Below are 19,875 nucleotides of genomic sequence, written 5' to 3' on the forward strand. Positions count from 1 at the left end.
GTAAGTATTGTGTCTGGGAATGTAATTGTTAGTGTATTAAATTTTAATTAAATTTTAAGCTTTTGCGAAAGACAAAATGACGTTTCGATAATTTTAGCACTTTTTTCTAATTCTGCTTAATCAGAAAAACACATATACGTCATGTATATTAATGTAGCCAGACATTAATGTTTCTACACGCTAAAGCACAAGCATTCTTGAGTACGTGCTGAGATAAATATGCTCGATGCATTCTGATTCTGCGATGGCAAACACGATACTATACAAGCATTTTAACGGATAAAGATTGTGAAGAAACATACCTGAATAAATCTCACTAAAATTTCAAAGATAAACATATGAATAGTGAAAGAAAATCATAATTGGATTAATGACAGAACGTGATAAACAATTGAAAGTAAAAAAGAAACAACTATATCTTAATTAAAATATTTGAAAAAAAATGTACCTTATTTTCTACCTTTCAAAAATATAAACGAGTTAGATAATTAATTAAATAAAAATTTAATTTACAGCTGCAATCGATCCAGATCAATTCGAATCAAGGGAGAGTCGGAGTATTCTTTGGAATGGAGCTGCGACTCGCGAGACTTGCTTAACTTCAAAAGGTGAAATTGGTCGGTGCATGACCTTCAAGGAATGCTATCCGTACTTCAAAATACCCGACCTCGGTGCTTTGGACGGTTGGGTCCTTGGTGTTTATGACACATGCAGCTATATCCGCGAGGATGGAAATCCGAGTTTCGGGATCTGTTGCTCGAATTTGCATCCCCTCGTCACGCCTGATTCCGATAACTGCGACAATCCTACTGCAGACAATCCGCAAGTAAGGCATAGCCAAACGCATGTCAGCTATTTAAACAATTTGATCCAATTCTATCTTTAATATTCGCACACGCGTCCCCGTTTTATTCGTGATCACTTTCGCTACTCGTAAAAATTATACGTGATCCGAATTAAAGCCCATTAGATCCTATTAGAAAGTTATATCTCTATCGCGTCGATTCGGTAATACGATTTCATCTCATAAAAGACCGTTTTATGGCTCACGTTTTATTACTCGGTGTTCGCACATTCCTTCCTTCTGTTGGATGTAATATATCATAATCATTCCATTCATCTGTCATTGTGGATCTTTCTTTAAAAGATAAACTACATCGTAATTGACATTATTTATTAATTAAGAAGTCTTCTTCATTAGGAGGATAAAAAATCAATTTTTTTAAATTGCATTTTTTAGATCCTACATGTGTATAAAATTAACTCAATAATTTAAAAAAAAAAGTTTTTGAGATAATGAACTTCTCAGACAGGTGCACAAAACGAAAATTAAACAGCTAACAGAGGGCCGAGTGCACTGTGCTCATTTTCAGAGACCGGTTTCTAATCTCTTGTGTCTATTAGGATTTTTAGGATAAGTTAAGAAAATCGAAATAAAGTAAACTTTGACTCCACATGCACAATACTTGTTATAAACGCTTGGATTAAAAAATCAATTAGAAATTTTAAAATCGTTTTTTTCCAAGATTATATTTATAAAATCGCGAGAAAATTCTCCTGAAAAAAAAATCTTAATCAATTGATTCGAAATTTTGAATAATTATTACTTTTTGCGATTCATGAACTACTATTTTTTTTATATTTATCAATATATATTTAACCCATTTTTTACAAAGATAGTACTAGAAAAAGTTGAAAATCAAAACATGATTTCCGTTTTATTGCCATTTTATTAAATTTTAATATTTTAAAATTATTGATTTAATAATTTCGTGTACTAATATAGAATACTACTAAAAAATAACAATTGAGATATTTTAATTACAAGATTGCTAGGAATTTCCCCGTGATTTTTATATTATTCTTGACACGAAGAAACTTATAAAACAAATTTAAAATTTTCTAAAAAGCAAATAAAAAGTTTTATATTAAACAGTATATTCACAATCCACTTTTAAAAAACAATCAATTTTTAGATCTCTGAATATGAGGAAGATCTTTAAACAAAATTAAATTAGAAATTATTTTAGGTGGAAGACAATAAGAAGAAAAAAGAAGGCGTAGAGATAGCACGACCTCAAGCTGCACCTACTTGGCCACCTCAGGTTCCTACACATCCGCCCGATCATACGATACCGCCGCTTCCAACTCATCCACCTTCACCTGGTCTACCGACGTATTCAACTACGCATTCAACTACATCTTCAACTACGTTGAAACCAAGTAGCACAAGCTCTAAGAGACCCAGCGTCGCTACTACATGGCCGACGAAGAGGCCAGAATGGTGGATTACGTCGTCGACATCCCCGTCGACGACCAAGTCTCCGATCAATGGTGACACTCTTTCGCAATCTTGCGGTGCCAAGAATGGCAATCAAGATCAAGAGCGTATTGTTGGAGGGAAAAATGCAGACCCGGGCGAATGGCCGTGGATGGTTGCGCTCTTTAACGGTGGACGACAATTCTGCGGCGGATCGCTCATTGATAACAACCATGTGTTGACGGCGGCACATTGCGTTGCAAAGTGAGTCCAATCAATTTATTATATTCCGTAAATTAAAACTGAAATGATATATGTCTAATCTCTACAACTATTTCTTTACTATCTATATATGTACGATATATACGATATATTAATATATTGTATGATTTCTTATTTTCTAAATTCTATGGAGTGGAATCTCATTCTAAAGAATAACAATTGAACTAGTGAAACTCCTGAAAAAGAATTGCTCAATTTTTATTGATATCTCTAAGAATGAGATTCATTTTAAAAGTTTGACAGAGTACAACTAATTATAAATAATTAGAAATATTATGACGAGTTTTGAAATATTTAATAAAAGAAAATATAATTCCAGTATGAACTCTTGGGACGTTGCGAGGATGATAGCGCGCTTAGGTGATCACAATATTAAAACGAATAATGAGGTTCGTCACATCGAGAGACGCGTGAAGAAAGTCGTGAGGCACAAAAGCTTCAACTCTCGTACACTCTACAACGACGTGGCACTTCTTACGCTAAGCGAGCCCGTGGAATTCACCGAACAAATACGACCTATCTGTCTTCCTAGCGGATCGCAATTGTATTCTGGCAAGACAGCGACCGTTATTGGATGGGGTTCTCTGAGAGAAAGTAAGAATATTTTTACACCAAAACTGGACTTTGACTCGTGCGAGTAGACGCATCAAAGAAAACATTTTTACTTGAATTCAAATGAAAAAATGTGTAATTATGTATAACATTCACATATTCTTTCAAACATTCTCGTTCAATTTGCATAATTCAATCATTTGCGAATATCTAAGAACATTTCTTAGGATATATACACATAGGTGATTTATTATATTTAATTAGGTGGGCCGCAACCAGCGATTTTGCAAGAAGTTTCTGTACCAGTGTGGTCGAACAGCGAGTGTAAATTGAAATACGGTGCAGCAGCACCAGGTGGTATAGTTGACAGTTTCCTATGCGCTGGTCGAGCCACTAAAGATTCATGCTCGGTTTGTATTTATATATTTATTAATTTCACTTCGTCAAACTTGTCTATCAGCCTAATATGATCAGTTATTCATTAACTAATTAATAATAAAAATTGATTCATTATTTGATAAGAAATTGTTCAATTATAAGAAAATTAGAAGTTCAGACAGATTCATTTTGTGGCAAATAAAATATGAATACACTTATAATATAATCAAATTTTATTAATATATAGTTAAGAACTAATAACATTGCACTTATATTATAGGGCGACAGTGGAGGACCTTTAATGGTGAACATTGGTCGTTGGACGCAAGTCGGTATTGTATCATGGGGTATAGGATGTGGTAAAGGACAATTTCCAGGCGTATACACAAGAGTGTCACACTTTATTCTGTGGATTTTAAAAAATGCAAAATAGAAGACACGCACGTATCTACCGCCACGTCCCTTTCGCACTATCATTGTTTCTTCAAGGATTATTGAAGAAACACAGAATCGATCATACTCGCTTCGAAAAATGTGATAAAAATCGTCGAGCCCTAAAGATTTTCATAGCGATATTTAAAAAGTATCCGTTTTTATATATATATATATATATAGTTAAAAGCGAAAACATATCGCTTCTCTAAGAAAATTTGATATTACGTTAATTTTTTTTTAATTACGCGACATTCCATTTTAAGTTTCACGTCATCGCGCTCTATATATGTTCTCTCATCATTAAATGAAATCATCATCATTCATTTACTGTAGAGGTCAATAAACTCGATGATTACGAGTAGTAACAAAATATTTTATATTTTATATTGCTATACATATACACAAGTATATAAAAAATAAAGTTATACAGTAACGATTTCGACATTATAGACTTCTGTTTTTGCCACGTCTGCGATACGCTGAAGACTATGTATCGCAATTGCTTACATTTAATTGTTGCATAGTATTCCGCGCTGGAAAATAAAGAAAAAAATTTTTTTTGACTGCCAATATTAACACGATGTAATGTCGTTTAAAAAATAATACCGCACACGCGAATAACATTAAAAATATAATTTTAATATATATTTTCCTTTTTTCAATAAAAAATTATAAATGTAATGGCAATGCTTTTCTTCATTTTAACAACAATATATTGATAAAACTATATAGACATCTCCAATTTGTATTGTAATAATAGAAGAATGTTTTATGGCATTTGAAATTTTACAAGTCCTACTATTAATAGAAACTCATGTTTTACATCACTTGAAATTTTACTTCATATATTACACGGTATTGTTTTTATTGTTTAAACGACAATAATATAATATACTGGAGCGACATACTCTGAAAATAGCACGTATCATACTTATCGTCCGGCTGCGGGATGAACGGGGGCACCGCTTTCGACGGTTCGTCCCAAGGAAAGTCGCGGAATAGAGTCATGGTACGAACCTCCTTCGCCATGGGACGAGAAGTTTGCTCCAAGGTGAGCAATGCATCGATAGCATCGGTTGCCGCCGACGACAGAGCTTCCTCATCTTCAGGCCATGGAACGTCACGCGCAAGAATGTTTGTAAATACTGCTTGCGGAGTTTCATCGTTAAATGGTGGCAAGCCCGTACAAAACTCGTACAGACAAACGCCTAGTGCCCACCAGTCCACGGCTGGTCCATGACCTTGTTTAAGCAATAATTCCGGAGCAAGATAATCGGGTGTGCCAAGTATGCGATCGTCTGATCTATTGGCACCACCCTGACCACCTCTTCTAACCGACTTGGGTGTTCTATAAGGTGTGTAACAATTGCCGGAAGTTGCGGGTGTTTTAATAGGTGAAATACCCTGGGGCGACCGATGACCCTCGGATGTGTTATCCGAATCCGTGTGCGGATCATGAGCGGAATGTGGAGGTGGTAAGCGAAATCTCGTCTTGATTAAATTCTTTGCGTCATCTTCTTCCTCATATTTTTGCTGTTTCTCATTGTGATCTCTTTGTCTAGTGGAGGATACTGGTGTACTGAAAGCTACCCTACCCGCAGAGCCAGTATTCTGCTCAGTGTCCTGATTCGGTGTCCTGTTCCCATCGTTTTCCGCTAAATCAACGGTAATATCCGCAGCTTTTGCGGAGACAACATTGATTGTTGGACTTGTATAAGGAAATATACAATCACGGTTATTTCTCTTGGGTGTTTTGACGACATCCAAGTCTATTGCGTCGATTTCGCATGTTAAACCCGTTGAATTTGCGCCGTCCCGTTTCCTTTTCTTTGATCCTCGAATCACGAATGAATTTGTGCAAGTGCTTACAGGACTAGTATGTACAAGAGAGCGATGATGCGATTTCTCGGCCTCGATCGTAGATTCGTCCTTCTCTTCCTCTTCCTCCTCTATAGTCTGGTCGGTATAATTATTTGTTTGTGTAGAGGATGCCTCGCAGGTATGGTAACTGCTAGAGCTATCCAAACCATTATCGCGCTTTTCAATGGTGGCTTCATCCTCTTCTATACTTTGTTCCTCATGACTTTGCTCAAAGTGCAGATCCTCCGCCGATTGAAAAGGTGTGACGCCAGATATTCGGGAATAATCTCCGGATGCGACAGAGGATATGACCGAATTCGGTGACATATGCTCTGCGGATTTAAGATTGCAATTCCTTTGTAAAGCGGAGAGTAAATTCATGGCTGGTGTACTCCTGTCACTGAAATTTGATTCGTTGGTAGATTTTTGGGCAGAACCGAAGGACAAGTGAGACGTCAGTGAGAGCAGTTGGCCAGGTGTCCTAGTGCACAAGCTCGGAGTCGTGGGGTTCACTAGATCTGATATTTCGAGATCCCTATGCAAGGATGATATTTTACTGAGCCCAAAGTCCGTAAGCTTGACATGTCCTTCGCGTGAGAGAAGCATGTTGTCTGGTTTGAGATCTCTGTGAACAATACCGTGCGAGTGAAGATATTCAAGTGCTAAACAAACTTCTGCTGTGTAAAACGCTGCCATGGATTCCTCCATAAACCCGTAAACGCCAAGCAGACTCTTGAGATCACCGCCCACCATGTACTCCATGACTAGATATACACTGCTGATGGACTGCAGCGAATAAAAAAGTTGCACACAATATGGACTACGAGTCAGAGCTAATGCATTGCGCTCAATTACCACTTGCGACGCCATATTTTTATTTATCATCTCATTCTTCTTCATTACTTTAACTGCATATACTTGCTCGGAATTGGTCTTCTTGTACCCTAAAAATACTTTACCAAATGCTCCTCTGCTTATCGGCTTTACTATCTTAAAATCTTGTATATCTGGCACCTAGCAAAAAAAATTAATATTAAATACTGATTAAAACATGTATTTAAAAAAAAAATGAAAAAGCTTATATAAATAGATAAGTTATATGTTATAATAAATTATATTATATTATTTATATTATATCAGAGCACACAATTTAATCAATTTAATAGTCCTTAATCAACATATGAAAATACTTTAATTATACGACTTAATTTATTCAATTTTTTTGAAAACAATTCTCACTAGTATTATTTCTTAAGATTTTTATATTTAAATAAAATCATATAATATACTATAATAAATTAAAAAAGAAGAATTACACATACAATTACTAAGCATAAAGTTGTATTTAGAAAAATGATTTTTAGATTTAACAAGAATTATTCAAAATTATTTTACTGGAGGATTTTTTGTTATGTTAAAGAATTATGTGTTCTATTCATATATAAGAATATTATATATTATAAAAATATCAGAACTGAGCATCACTTTTAACGAATAAAATTTCCCGAATAGAGTTTTAAAGCCTTATTAAGAATTATCTAATTAAAAACATCTGAGCTTCTGCTTTTAAAAATAAAAGAAAAAGTTTACCTTTGTAGTGGGATTAACGATCTTGGAAATGGTATTGAAAATAGAATTGTTGATGCATTTCTCAGACTGTTGCGGCGTGCACTCTCCATGACATTCCATGTCATTTTCACTGTAGATCACATCGACGTTTGACTCATTAACACAATTGTTTTTCCCTGATTGTGATTTCGGTGAATCGGGCGCAGTTTCTTCCATTTAAGGAAAAAAAGAGATAAAAAAGAGAGGAATCCAAACGACTAAAGAGATAACCTATGTAACTAGGTGCATAAACTTCTGTGTATTCAATGAACTAGTTCATATATCGACTCATAAGAAACTTGCATATCACAAGTTGATCAACCATAATCATAATTTTTCTTTCGCGATATTTCGCATTGAAATCGAGCTTAAAAAACCGGTTAACATATTCCGGAGTCTCCGGAATAAACACACATTCACACTTCACACGTTACAAACACAAACGTCACAAACACTAACGAACACAAAACCTGAGAAATCTGAGAATTGAAAGGGATCATCCTGCGTTTTTCGTGAGTCTGTCAAAATCGCCCGTACACTAGCGCCATTACATCCATTTTTGATTTGGAAATCTATTATAAATCTATTTTTTTATTACTGCATTCTGAAGTTCAGAATGCAGCAATAAAAAATAGATCTAAAGTGAAACAAATATATGTTTGTTTCATTTCAACTTATTGCACCAGTATGTACCAGTTTTCAGAGAGAGTGCAACAATAAAAAACAGACCTCACATATCTGGGTATCAATCATGAAACTTTATTCCTAGGATGGAAAGTGAAAAGTGAAAATTTTTACCATTGGAGTTATTGGAGAAAATTTCCACTTTTCACTTTTCATGCTAAGGAAAAAGTTTCAATGATTGATACCCTGCTTTTTAATTTTTCAAGTGCTCAAGCATCATCTGGTTTCGCCATTTTTTTTATCAAGCCAATCAAAAATAGGTTCAATCTTGTACCAGATTTGCCTCTAGGGCTACACTCCACCTGCCTTTCTTTAATTCAACCATGCCGTTGCCTGTCATCACATGTTTCATAACGGCGTATAATGGCAGCTAGTATTGGCGCGTAATTCCGTAATCGGTTCTCATATTCATTATCTACCTCTATTGTTGATTATCTTTGATGATCTATGAACTGTTGATCGAAATCGTTACGTGACACGTTCAACGCAGATTTTGATTTCTTTAAAGATTTGTGTTTAACGGCATAATGGCAGCAAAAGCAGCGAAGAAAGTACCGAAGAAGAAAGGAGGTTATCAAATGCCCGACCCGATACCGGCTGGAGAAATTCTCAGGGATATATCAAAGGGCCAATGGATTCTTGGCAAGTCAATTGGTGTCGGCGGTTTCGGGGAAGTTTACTCTGGTATGCGAAATTAATCCTGTTATTTTATTGCATTACATCGCCGTTACATGTTATTCTCATTTTGTAAACATAACAGGGAAATACTAGTTATGCAAAAAAAAAGGTCAATATGTCCTTTTTTTCTTTAAGTCTTATTATGTATAATTATAGTTATAAAAAATATGTAAAGACTTGTGATTTTGTTTTATGTAACTAGATCTAAATGTATTTTATTTCTTTTATAAGATATATATTTTGTTTAATACATTAAATATTTTATTATTGTACTAATTGATTATATTAATTATTTATAGCCGCACCATATTTTGAAAAGATTCCTAAAGATTATCCTAATGTCATAAAAATTGTGAGTATTCTCCTTATTTTTACTATTTGTTTTCTAGCTTTTATTCTGACTTCACATACTCTTTAAATTCATTTTAGGAACCACATGGAAACGGTCCATTATTTGTAGAAATGCACTTTTATATGAGGAACTGTAAGTCAGATGAAAGTAAGTTTAAAAGTGTAAAATTTATTTTTAATATATTCCATGTGACAAATTGTTTTTAAAATTGCAGTCTATATAACAATGGATAATATCTGATTGTGCAGATATTCCTGAGATAAATATATCATAGTATCTTTTTAGTTGATAGCTGGCAGAAAAAAAAGAAACTTGCAGCACTCGGAATACCTAAATATGTTGCTTCTGGAAGTCATGAATATAAAAACACAAAATATCGATTTTTAGTAATAGATCGATATGGAAAAGACTTGTGGAAAATATTTGAAGAAAACAACAAACAATTTCCGGAACACATAGTATATAAATTATCTTTGCAAATAGTAAGACAAAATGAATACTAAATAGTTATTAATAATAAGTACCTGTTTTAGTAACATAATTTGTTATATTCTAATAAATTTCCTAGATAGATATATTAGAGTACATTCATCACAAAAACTATGTACATGCTGATATCAAAGGCGAAAATTTGCTACTGGATTTGAATTCCTACGATCAGGTTTATTTAGTCGATTTTGGTTTAGCTTCTCGTTGTACATCAAGTACTGAATTGAAAATTGATCCAAAGAAGGCACATAACGGCACTTTACAATATACTAGCAGAGACGCTCATATGGGAGGTAAATATTAGAAAATCACAATTTTGATATTTAATGTAATTTATCAGTCTTTGAATATAAATTAGAAAAATGATTATACAAAATGTTTTATTTTTTTTTTTAGTACCAACGCGTCGTGGTGATATTGAAATTTTGAGTTACAATATGATCCTGTGGTTATGTGGTTCACTACCATGGGAAAAGTTACTCGATCCAGCTACTGTTCAGAAAGAGAAAGAAAAAGCTTTCAACAATGTAGACAGTTTCCTAAATAAGTGTTTTCATGGATCTGTTCCACAGGCTGTCCACAAATTTATAACTTTGCTAGCCAACATAAAATTTAATGAAATACCATCTTATGAAAAATTGAAAGAAATATTAATAGGTGGTTTAAAGAAATTGAGTCATAAACCAGATGGGAAATTAAAATTGGACAGCATTGGCATGCTAATACAACAAAATACTTCTAAACGTACTCCACAAAATTCAAAGAAACCTATAAATGGAATCTCAGTTAGAAAGAGTCCCCGTATGAAACAACTGGATACTCCAAATTCAAGAAAAAGTACTATAGGTGTCGTAATTGACAAGAAGCGTTGTAATGTAAAAGATATTGTGAAGGCGTTAGATGATATGGATTCTGACAGTGAATATGATATTCAAATTCTTAAAAAAGCGAAAAAAACAGAATCAGTTGAAAAAGTAAATACGATAGTGAAAAATAAAGCTTCGTCTCGTAGAAAGAAAGTTTCAATTGAGTCAATCGATGATTCTGAAGAAGATTCTGACATAAAGGTAATTACAAAACTGTATGAAACAGAAGTACTCATTTTTTAATTTTATTTAAATTCAGAGACTTCGGATTTATTTTTGTCATTAGAATACTTATTTCTATTACTTTGTATAGCTGTTACCAAAACCAAGTAATAAACGAGAGAAAAAGCCAGTCACAAGTAAAATAAAACAAAAGATCAAGTTTTTGAATGATTCAGAAACAGCTTCTGAAACTGAGGTAATAAAATTTAGATATTTAATTCGTATTTTTTTCTTCAATTTATTATTTAAATAAGAATTAAATAAATATGTAAATGATGAAAATACTATATAAATACATAAATAAATATATTTTCAATACATCTTCAGATTGTATCAAAAAGAAGAAAAGCAAGACCTGTTGCGACTGCTAGGAGTAAAGCAAGTACTAGGTTGCAATCCAATAAAATAATACCTACAACTTATACTGAAACCGAATCAGACGAAGATATGTTTGATACATAGTATTACGAAAAATAAAAGAATGGTAAAAGAAGTACAGTTATGTGTGGTATTTATACTACAACAAAATATTATGTAACTTGCATTTATACATTATGCACTTTTGTACATGACACACCTCTTACACATTTCATATTAATTATTACTAATACAACATTATGTTTACTCGTGATTAAAGCATTTCTATTTTTCATCATTATCTCTATTTTTGTATATATGTGAATAGAGTTTCCAAAAATGAAAAATTTTGAGTTATAAAACTATTATGATGTTGTAAAAATTACTTCATATTTTTTGATAAAATAAAATGTTAAATGCATGTAATTGAATATTTTTATGTGTTGAATATAGAAATCTTCTCTTGCTTATATTGTTATAAGTAATCACAGCAATAATTATTTAAAGAATCAATTCGCTTTATTGGGCATGTAAGATATGTTTTCAGATAATAAAGAAAAGAAATTCAAAATGAATTAATTAAAGGATCATAATTAAACTGCCTAAAAAAAATTTTACACATATGTATTTACATGTATATTTACTATATCCAAACTTAAGTATTTAGATTTGAATACTTACGGTAATTGTAAATAATAAATTTTATATTTTTCTTTTAAAAAATATATAGCTAATGTTTTGTAATTTAATAATCATTAGATATTGTGTAATTTAATGAAAATGTCATTTCTTCACAAATAAATTTTACACGATGAAAGTAATTAAAAAAGTAATTCAGGTTATCAATTATATGAATAAAAATCAGTATTTTTTAACTATTTTTTTAATTTTTGAATCTGAGGGGCGCTTATTTTTACTTTTCCAGGTATATTCCTGGCTATTGTTTCATCTTTAATTGCCTTTAATAGGTCTTTTTCACGTGAAGAAATTTCTTTGTCTCTGAGAAATACAGCTATAGCTGTTTTAGCAGCTTTGCCCCTCTTACCAATACCAGGTGTCAATTTCACTTTGAACCTAAAATAAATATTGAAATTTATTATAAATGAGAGAAAAAGAGGTAAATTATTGAGCGTTTTAGGAGCTACTTACTTATAATTTTGTAAAGTATTGTAAGGTGCTACAACAGGAACAGCAAATAATAATTCATCTTCTGAAATAGGCTTTCCTGTTAATTGATCAAGCATATCAACTTCAGGAATTGGACCTGTATCTTCATCATCAATGTTATCTATCGTATGCATAGATTGTGATGGAATGTTAGGTTTCGGATTTATTTTTTTCTTTCCTTGTTGCTTTGGCCCGGACGGATCTTTAGCCCTATTTTTTCTTTTATCTTCTTTGGCTGCACCTGCCGACTAAAAAATAATTGGAAAAAAATAAAAATAATTAGATTAAATAAATAAGTTTAGAAAATAAATACTTAATATATAATTTAAGACAAAAAATAGAACCTGCAAAACGAGCATTGAAAGCCTTCTATCTTCCTCATCTTGATCTTTATACTTTTCTTTCATTTTTTTAAGCTTTCCTTTTTGCCCTCGTTTTAACGCAGGTTGCTCTCCTTTTTTATTATCATTTTCATTTTTATCATCTTTTTCAATCTTTTTTGTTGATTCTTTTAGATGTGTTTTTTGTTTTGCTTTTGCATGTTTCTCCATAGTTGATGCATTTATTATAATAGGTTTGTCATCTCCTAAATAAACCACGTTTTCTTTCGTGTCCTTCTGAGATTGCATTAAAGGCTGATTATTGTCAACATGTATTTTTACCCTGTTTGATATAAAATTATGTCATATATGTACATATATTTCATTTAATTTACAATCGAATTTTGTATTAACTCACTTTGGGCCTGAAAGATCAATTTTAATTTGTGTATCAGGAAATTGATATTTTGTATCTTCATCTGTATCTTTTTCATCTTCTCCACAAGTATCTTTTTTAACATTATAATCTGTTATATAAGATTCTGATTTCTCTTGATCTTCCTCTTGAATTGGATGTAATGTATCTTTGTTCTCTAGATTTTGTTCTTGTTTTTCTAGATTTTCATCTAGCATTAAAATTATGAGCTTTTGAAAATATATATTAACAATTAAAGAAATTTAATTAAATGTTAGATGATTTATTACATTATTTACCTTCATCCGAATCTCCTTCTAATTCTATTTCTCCATCATCTTCAACTATCAAATCCGCTTTTTCGCTTTCCTCGTCTATTGTTTTCACTCTCCTTTCATCTTTATGTCGTTCTATGGAACTGTCTTCCAAACGAAACATAATACCCAATCCCATAATTAATTGACTGTGCGTCAGATAATTTTTTTTTCCACGTATCATGAAGGATCCGGTAGTAAGATATTCACCAGTAGGAGCACTCTTGGATACTTGATCATGATGCACCCACCATGCACTAGCTATTACTTTCGAATCCCAAGCTATACTACAGATGTAATATTAAGCATAATATATAATTATAATAATATAATAATAGTTTAAAAATGTATATATAAATTTAGCAAGTTCTATTGGATCGTCCGGAAAGTTCGTGCCGATTTTGAAGGAAAAATGAAATGCAGAAGATTTAAATTTTTAATTTCATTTATTAAATTTAAATCTTTTGCGGCACGAACTTTCCGGACGATCCAATATTATTGTAAAAATAAAATCAATATAATTATATACCTGTACGCAACAGCCATTGTACCTGCCTCTGCTAATGATTTTGGCGGTACAGGATTGCCACTGGGATTTTTTATTACGACAGAACTAGCGCCAGTTAAATCTGCATGAACGTATAAATCTCCTGCCTTCAGATATCTTTTAACAATCAATTCGTTCTGCTGTTGATCTCTTCCTCCGATCACTGTATGTATGTATGTATTTATGTTAAAATTAATAATTTCGACATAAATTATTAAAAGAAAAACATACCTAAGTAATTTTCGGATGTAATAAACCAATAGAATTTTTCAAACCAATATGTCTTTCTTAATTTATTAATGGTATGTATGGTTTGCACTTCTTTCAGTGTTTGCTTTGTCTTCTTTTCGGCCGATTTCAAAGCTTTTCCCTGGGATTCTATCGTTTTTTGTTGCTTCTTTGCAGCTGATTTTTTTTGACTATAATACTTCTTGGCATTACTGAATGCTGTATGCGCCAAATCTATATCAATCATCATAGGTTTAAGCTTAGATTCCTCATCACTGTCTTCATAAGGATCGTGCAACATTAGGGCAACATGATTCGTTTCTAATTTTAATTGTTTTATAGCAGAAGCGACAGGATCACCTCTGGCTTGAGCTTCTTTCAATAAAACTTGAATGTCGGGCCAAGACATTTGATTTGCTAAGGCGCTTTGTATAGCTAGTATAGCGTTGTCCACTAAAATCTGATTCCTTGAAATTAATTCTGCTTTTTGTTTATCTAATTCTTGCGTCTTTTCTAACGAAATCAATCGCTGACTGTGATCCTTTCTCACTCTTTCTAATTTTTGTAAAGCTTCTCTTTCCTGTTGCAGAGCTTTCAAATCTATTTTTTGTCCTTCCATCATAGAGAAATATTCATCCACTGCGGCATCAAAAGAATCAAATTCCTTGTAAGGTTGATTATTATATTGCTCAAATAAAAAAGGATGAAATTCAATATTAGCAAATATAAAATCTTCCTTGCCATTTTGAGTCAGTTTCGATTCTTTTTTCTGTATAATATAGCCTTTTGAGACATTTTTCTTTGCATAATCCATGATATTATTAGCATCCTCGAGTGCTAGAATTAATCTCGGCATATCTTCAGTGATATGAAAATCTTTACCAATTTTGCAACCAAGATTAAATCCGGCTTTAAGTAAAACATGATCAATCACAGCTGAACCAAATTCTAACAATGGATTTAATACTTTTTTAAGACTATCGCCCTCCTTAGCTTTTTGAATATGCTCATGGATTACATCTGTAGGTGGCATAGTTGTGGAATGAGCTCTGTCTAAGGGATATTTCTCTTTCACTGCAAATCTAAATATCAAAATTTGATTTTGTTAGTTTATATGCCGACATATATTTTACATTTTGTAGATACATTTTGTTTGTTACCTAATTTTATCTCCTTCTGTATGAGGTCTTAACACATATAAAATGACCATTTCATGATCAGTCAAAATTATATTACCACGATCATATACCTCCAAAATTACATGGTAGGCAGCTTCACCACTTCCGAATTGTAACTTTATTATTCGATCCGTACCGACTTGCATAAGACTTTCTAATCTTTTGTTCTTAAGATGTTTACGCATCTGTAAATTATATAGATTGCAAGATATTTATTACTAGTAATAGCAGAGCTATTTTATAATTTAATATTATTATTTAGCAGAAATTTTACCTTCATTGAGAATCCTGAAGGAGCTACATTCTTAGGCCATTCAAAAACTGTAATATGGATTCTGTTACCAGATTCAAGCAAAAGAATACATTTTTCTTCATTACGTTGAAGGCGTATAAGATATGTGCGATGGTCTATATCGTATATCTGATTGACACGCATGCCAATAAGTCTAAAAGTTTTCACATGATTATAAGATAGCTTGTGAGCATATAACTTGTGTTAATCTGTTGCATTATCATATTGTATAATTATTTATGTATTAACAATTATTTATCAGTAAAAACCAGTTGCAATTAATTTATGTGTTTTAAAAATAAAATTATTATTATTGTATTCTTTTAAAAGATAAATTGTATATTTTGAGGAAAATGAAATTTTTGTCATAACCTCAAGATCTTATTAAAATCAAAAATACATTTTTATCTTTTTCTCTTACCTTTGTAGTTCAGTGACTGAACATACAAGATCATAAGTATTAAACCGTGTCTTCATTTTTTGATGGTTTTATTTTCTCTTTGAAAAATTTATCGAAAAACAGTGACAGTTCGACATACTCTACACTCAACTCTACAGTTTAGTTTACGCTATTTCGCTGACTAGCTTGTATGAACTTGCACAATATGACATATATACGCTACTTGGGAACTAGAAAATCTAGGAATACATATAGAATGAACGAAAAGTCACATCACATCCACAAATACAGACGAACATTTATCGAAACTTTTTGCAAAATTAATTAATCTTATCTATAAATCATATCTTTATCTATTAAATTTTATTTCAGACATTTCTAAACTGGGTATATATACATATATAATGTTAGTCACTGAAATTTTTAGAGTAAAAGATCTCATTAAAGATCGATTAAAGAGCGAAAATGAAATCGTTCTTTTTCAAAACTGGCTTAATTTTTATTTTTTAAAGTGAGACTTCAAAAAATTTTAAAAATAAATAATTATCAAATAAACCTGAACAAACAAAAACACAAGTCAGAAATTAATTTGTTATAAAAATTTGCTACAAAAATTTATTTTTGATTGTTACCTTCAAAAATCCAGTTAATCACACTAAATTGCTACTTACGTGTTAAACTTCAAAAACTTTGAAAAGAATGAAATATTAATTAAAAGCTATTTATTTAATAATAATCCTGTATATAAAATAAAAAAGTATAAAAAGAATTATAGTATAAATATTAAGGAAACAGGAGTAAAGAAAGATAAAACATATAGATTTTAAATGTTTTTTTTATATTCAATATGAATAAGATGTAAACATTGCGAATATTAACGATAAGATTTCTGGTATCGTGCTCTGGCGCCTGGACCACCAAACTTCTTTGGCTCGCACCTCCTTGGATCAGCAACAAGGAGAGTACGGTCATATTGAATAAGAATATCCTTTACTTCCTTCTTGCTGGCTTCATCAACATCTAAGATAACAATTACATTATTAATTATTATAAATTATCAACAATCACATTCATTATTAAATTTACTTACATTTTTGATAGTAGGCAACGAGAGCCTTAGAAATTGCCTGTCGTATAGCATAGATCTGTGCAACATGACCACCACCACTCACTCTCACCCTGATATCGACTCCAGAAAACTTCTCCTAAAACAAATGAAAATATTTTTGTTTGATGAAAAACAGTATTTTGCTTGCACTAGTGAGAGCTCAGAGGAAAGACTATTTTCAGAATCTACTGCTAATCATGAACCATCATATTCGGAATAAGTAGACATCATGGAACGATTTATGAATAGACACGACAAATTCGCATGTCAATTTGCTCCAATGTCTTCTCCCTCGGCTTTAGGAATTAGGAGCCAACTATTAGTTCTCTGCGTTACTCACTTTGCCTAGCAGCAGGATGGGCTCCTGCAATTTGTATTGCAACACGCGGGGTTCCACCAGCTCCAGCGGTCGACCGTTAACACGGAGATTTCCACGTCCACGTTTACAATAGGCGACCGCGGTCGCACTTTTCTGCAATGAGAAGATTCGCGTTAAACATGCCGTGCGTTAAACATGCCACGCGTGGACCTAACCTCACAATGCTCACCTTACGTCCGAAGACCTGCACGGAGTGGATCGGCTCTTTTTGTTTCTGAAAAAAAAAGCGCGATTCAATTAATATTTACTTTCGTTTGTGTCCATCTAATACTGATCATAAAGATGATACAAAATTTACCTTCTGCATTTTGACGACCGAACAGCACGTCGTAAAATCTGTTGAAAAGAACAGAAAGGAAGTTACTCGTGGCGCTCGCGGCACTCGCTTCCGCAAAACAGACACCATTGCTGTCATTGTATAGCCAATAGGATTCTATAGCCAATAAGATTTAGAGCGCTAGACTACATTTAAAAAATATATTTTTCAAACAATAATTGTTGTATACAACTTTCAATAGGTCTGTTTTTTAATGAACTCTTTAGCTGAACTTTTAACATAGTTCATCTTTCTTCTTTTTTTTTTTTCATATTGAAGAGAAAAAGAGAAAAAATAAACTGTGTAAAAAAAGTTCAGCTAAAAAGAACGGATCTAATGCTGAAATAATGAGTATTGACACCGACAAGACTATTAAAGTATTAAGACCTAGAGATACTATTAAAGTATCAATCCTGGGCAAATTTTCGGCTAGTGTACGCTAGTTCAGCCACAGAAAACAGATCTAAAATTGATATGATATTATTTTTGTTTACATACATAGATTTTCATACATCGATAATACATCGATCGATACATCAATCGCAGCGCGCGCTTCTGATCCGCCCCAAATATACATAAAATGGCGGCTGATCAATTGCGGCCACGAATTTTCCTCTATCGCCATTTTCATTTTGTATATATAGTTCAGTGTATTATTGTTGACAACATAATAGCAGTAATATGAATTTTGATGATGATGATTTTGGCAAACTGCTGGTAAGTTACTACTCAAAGTTATCATATCGTAAAAGTATCAAATTGAGACGCCGATTTGACTCGTAAGTTGTAGATCCGGGTTTGATTCTACCTGCGTCCCGCATACGCGATTTTTCGCGTTCGTCGTTCGGATTCGGCGTTAAATTATGGATCCTTTCTCGAGTGTTGACAAAACTGTCGGTGATATTGAACAGAACATAATTCTAAAAAAAACTTCTTTAAAGAAGAAATAATGTATGCATAAAAAGGATATTAAATATTATATTTTTTAAAATGAAAAGTGGATATGAAATAAATGCAATTAGTCAATGATTTCATAACATAAGACACATAAAATAGATTGAAAATGACTATAATGGTCACTGGATTATTATGACATTAAAATATTCTAGGATATATTTTCATAATGTAGAAATTATTTGCAATACGAATTAATAAAAAAATTATTACATACAATATTCTGCAGATATATGATGATATACAATACATGAAAACAATAATTCAACAAAGAAGAGATGTTAATAATTGCTTACTAATTTTTCTAAAGTAAAACGCATTTTTCTTCTAAGAAATCTTGAAATGAATCCGACAATTTTCTTTCTATCAACTGTGGGAGAAAAATCAATGAAGAAGAAAACTATAAAAGATTATTGATTCATTTAATTCGTGCAAACATTAAACGCAAAAAAATCTCACCGAGAAAGGGATAAAGAAATAGAGTTGAATAACACGAAATAATCGTAGTCGGATACAATGAATCATGATTTTATTTGTTATATAATAATATCTACAATAAAAATACCATATCGTTTGAAAAACAATTTTCGTTACAATTATACAGTAATTTTATATAATAATATAATATATTTAGGTTTTCGTTCCAAATAAGACGTAGCGATGAACATACATCTCGCGCAGTGGGAGTGAGAAAATACATTATTTTTTTTGTCGCAAATTCCGCGTTGTGGTTTCGTCACTCAGCGTGTGTTTGTGTGTGTATCTCTTGTATTTGTTCTTTTTCTTTTTTTATTTTCCCGAGTGTCGATTTTCCGCGCGAACATTCGAGACGAGCATGACTCGCGCGTAATCGCATTTCGCGATTTATTTCTCTTTCTCTTTCTTTTCTCTATTTCGATCTCACTTTTCGATCATTCGCATTTCCGAAAAAAGGAGACCTCGTTATTGGATTAATCGCAAGAGCCGTCGTCTCGAGTATCCCGCTTCCTTTGTGCCTCGCACGCAATTCTTTCTTTCTATCTTTTTGTTTCTCTTTTTCTTTTCCTTCCTTAGTATATGCGGAGAGTGTGTTGTAAAAAGCGTTGGATTTCTCAGAGAGCGATCCAACTTTTCATCGCGCACGACCGCGCGGACAGTATCCCCGCTTTAGTCTCTAAATTAGCTACACTTAATAGTTAATAGTACCGTAATGTCATCTCAATATATATATATATACATATATACATATATATAC

At 32.3% G+C, this 19,875-nt stretch overlaps 5 protein-coding genes across 6 annotated transcripts in view; 2 read left to right on the forward strand and 3 right to left on the reverse strand.

The window, feature by feature from the left end:
- Positions 1–4,023, forward strand: part of LOC108686874 (proclotting enzyme-like) — a 6,193-nt gene extending 2,170 nt beyond the window's left edge. Inside the window, exons 2-6 of the mRNA XM_018192370.1 lie at positions 516–826; positions 2,031–2,524; positions 2,862–3,136; positions 3,359–3,504; positions 3,753–4,023. Coding sequence (XP_018047859.1) covers positions 516–826; positions 2,031–2,524; positions 2,862–3,136; positions 3,359–3,504; positions 3,753–3,905 — 1,379 coding nt within the window. The 3' untranslated portion in view covers positions 3,906–4,023. The remainder of the gene's footprint in view (positions 1–515; positions 827–2,030; positions 2,525–2,861; positions 3,137–3,358; positions 3,505–3,752) is intronic.
- A 236-nt stretch (positions 4,024–4,259) lies between these two features.
- On the reverse strand, positions 4,260–7,734 carry LOC108686882 (serine/threonine-protein kinase greatwall). The gene is made up of 3 exons (XM_018192382.1): positions 7,358–7,734; positions 4,816–6,781; positions 4,260–4,440 (listed from the first exon to the last, which is right to left on the reverse strand). The coding sequence occupies exons 1-3, from the start codon at positions 7,550–7,552 to the stop codon at positions 4,394–4,396; spliced, it is 2,208 nt and encodes a 735-aa protein (XP_018047871.1). The 5' UTR covers positions 7,553–7,734; the 3' UTR covers positions 4,260–4,393.
- A 691-nt stretch (positions 7,735–8,425) lies between these two features.
- On the forward strand, positions 8,426–11,233 carry LOC108686883 (serine/threonine-protein kinase VRK1-like). Its single transcript, XM_018192383.1, has 8 exons — positions 8,426–8,743; positions 9,037–9,089; positions 9,167–9,236; positions 9,375–9,571; positions 9,658–9,871; positions 9,975–10,645; positions 10,758–10,862; positions 10,994–11,233. Exons 1-8 carry the CDS (start codon positions 8,587–8,589, stop codon positions 11,126–11,128), a joined length of 1,602 nt encoding a protein of 533 aa, XP_018047872.1. The 5' UTR covers positions 8,426–8,586; the 3' UTR covers positions 11,129–11,233.
- Positions 11,234–11,898: 665 nt separating this feature from the next.
- Positions 11,899–16,048, reverse strand: LOC108686903 (nuclear export mediator factor NEMF homolog). Of its 2 annotated transcripts, none has more exons than XM_018192409.1 (10): positions 15,906–16,048; positions 15,467–15,638; positions 15,175–15,377; positions 14,018–15,096; positions 13,769–13,949; positions 13,225–13,526; positions 12,929–13,124; positions 12,535–12,853; positions 12,173–12,438; positions 11,899–12,097 (listed from the first exon to the last, which is right to left on the reverse strand). In XM_018192409.1, exons 1-10 carry the CDS (start codon positions 15,959–15,961, stop codon positions 11,899–11,901), a joined length of 2,973 nt encoding a protein of 990 aa, XP_018047898.1. In that variant the 5' UTR covers positions 15,962–16,048. The 2 variants fall into 2 exon arrangements, with proteins under 2 accessions (XP_018047898.1, XP_018047897.1); XM_018192408.1 differs by having other exon boundaries at positions 12,929–13,136.
- A 655-nt stretch (positions 16,049–16,703) lies between these two features.
- LOC108686913 (40S ribosomal protein S16) lies at positions 16,704–17,765 on the reverse strand. Its single transcript, XM_018192427.1, has 5 exons — positions 17,670–17,765; positions 17,541–17,585; positions 17,333–17,464; positions 16,975–17,089; positions 16,704–16,904 (listed from the first exon to the last, which is right to left on the reverse strand). Exons 1-5 carry the CDS (start codon positions 17,676–17,678, stop codon positions 16,759–16,761), a joined length of 447 nt encoding a protein of 148 aa, XP_018047916.1. The 5' UTR covers positions 17,679–17,765; the 3' UTR covers positions 16,704–16,758.
- Between the last annotated feature and the right edge of the window lie 2,110 nt (positions 17,766–19,875).

Source organism: Atta colombica, unplaced genomic scaffold (assembly GCF_001594045.1).
Source record: "Atta colombica isolate Treedump-2 unplaced genomic scaffold, Acol1.0 scaffold198, whole genome shotgun sequence".
Lineage (NCBI taxonomy): Eukaryota > Metazoa > Arthropoda > Insecta > Hymenoptera > Formicidae > Atta > Atta colombica.

Coding starts and splice junctions, on each gene's coding strand:
- LOC108686882 (XM_018192382.1), bottom strand. CDS start 7,552: ATGGAAGAAACTGCGCCCGATTCACCGAAATCACAATCAGGGAAAAAC. Junction 6,782..7,357: donor TCGTTAATCCCACTACAAAG/GTAAACTTTTTC, acceptor TTTTTTTGCTAG/GTGCCAGATATACAAGATTT. Junction 4,441..4,815: donor TGATACGTGCTATTTTCAGA/GTATGTCGCTCC, acceptor TTTATTTTCCAG/CGCGGAATACTATGCAACAA.
- LOC108686883 (XM_018192383.1), top strand. CDS start 8,587: ATGGCAGCAAAAGCAGCGAAGAAAGTACCGAAGAAGAAAGGAGGTTAT. Junction 9,090..9,166: donor ATCCTAATGTCATAAAAATT/GTGAGTATTCTC, acceptor AATTCATTTTAG/GAACCACATGGAAACGGTCC. Junction 9,237..9,374: donor GAACTGTAAGTCAGATGAAA/GTAAGTTTAAAA, acceptor GTATCTTTTTAG/TTGATAGCTGGCAGAAAAAA.
- LOC108686903 (XM_018192408.1), bottom strand. CDS start 15,961: ATGAAGACACGGTTTAATACTTATGATCTTGTATGTTCAGTCACTGAA. Junction 15,097..15,174: donor ACAGAAGGAGATAAAATTAG/GTAACAAACAAA, acceptor TTTGATATTTAG/ATTTGCAGTGAAAGAGAAAT. Junction 12,854..12,928: donor ATTGATCTTTCAGGCCCAAA/GTGAGTTAATAC, acceptor TATATCAAACAG/GGTAAAAATACATGTTGACA.
- LOC108686913 (XM_018192427.1), bottom strand. Junction 17,465..17,540: donor TGCAGGTCTTCGGACGTAAG/GTGAGCATTGTG, acceptor TTCTCATTGCAG/AAAAGTGCGACCGCGGTCGC. Junction 16,905..16,974: donor CGTTGCCTACTATCAAAAAT/GTAAGTAAATTT, acceptor TTGTTATCTTAG/ATGTTGATGAAGCCAGCAAG.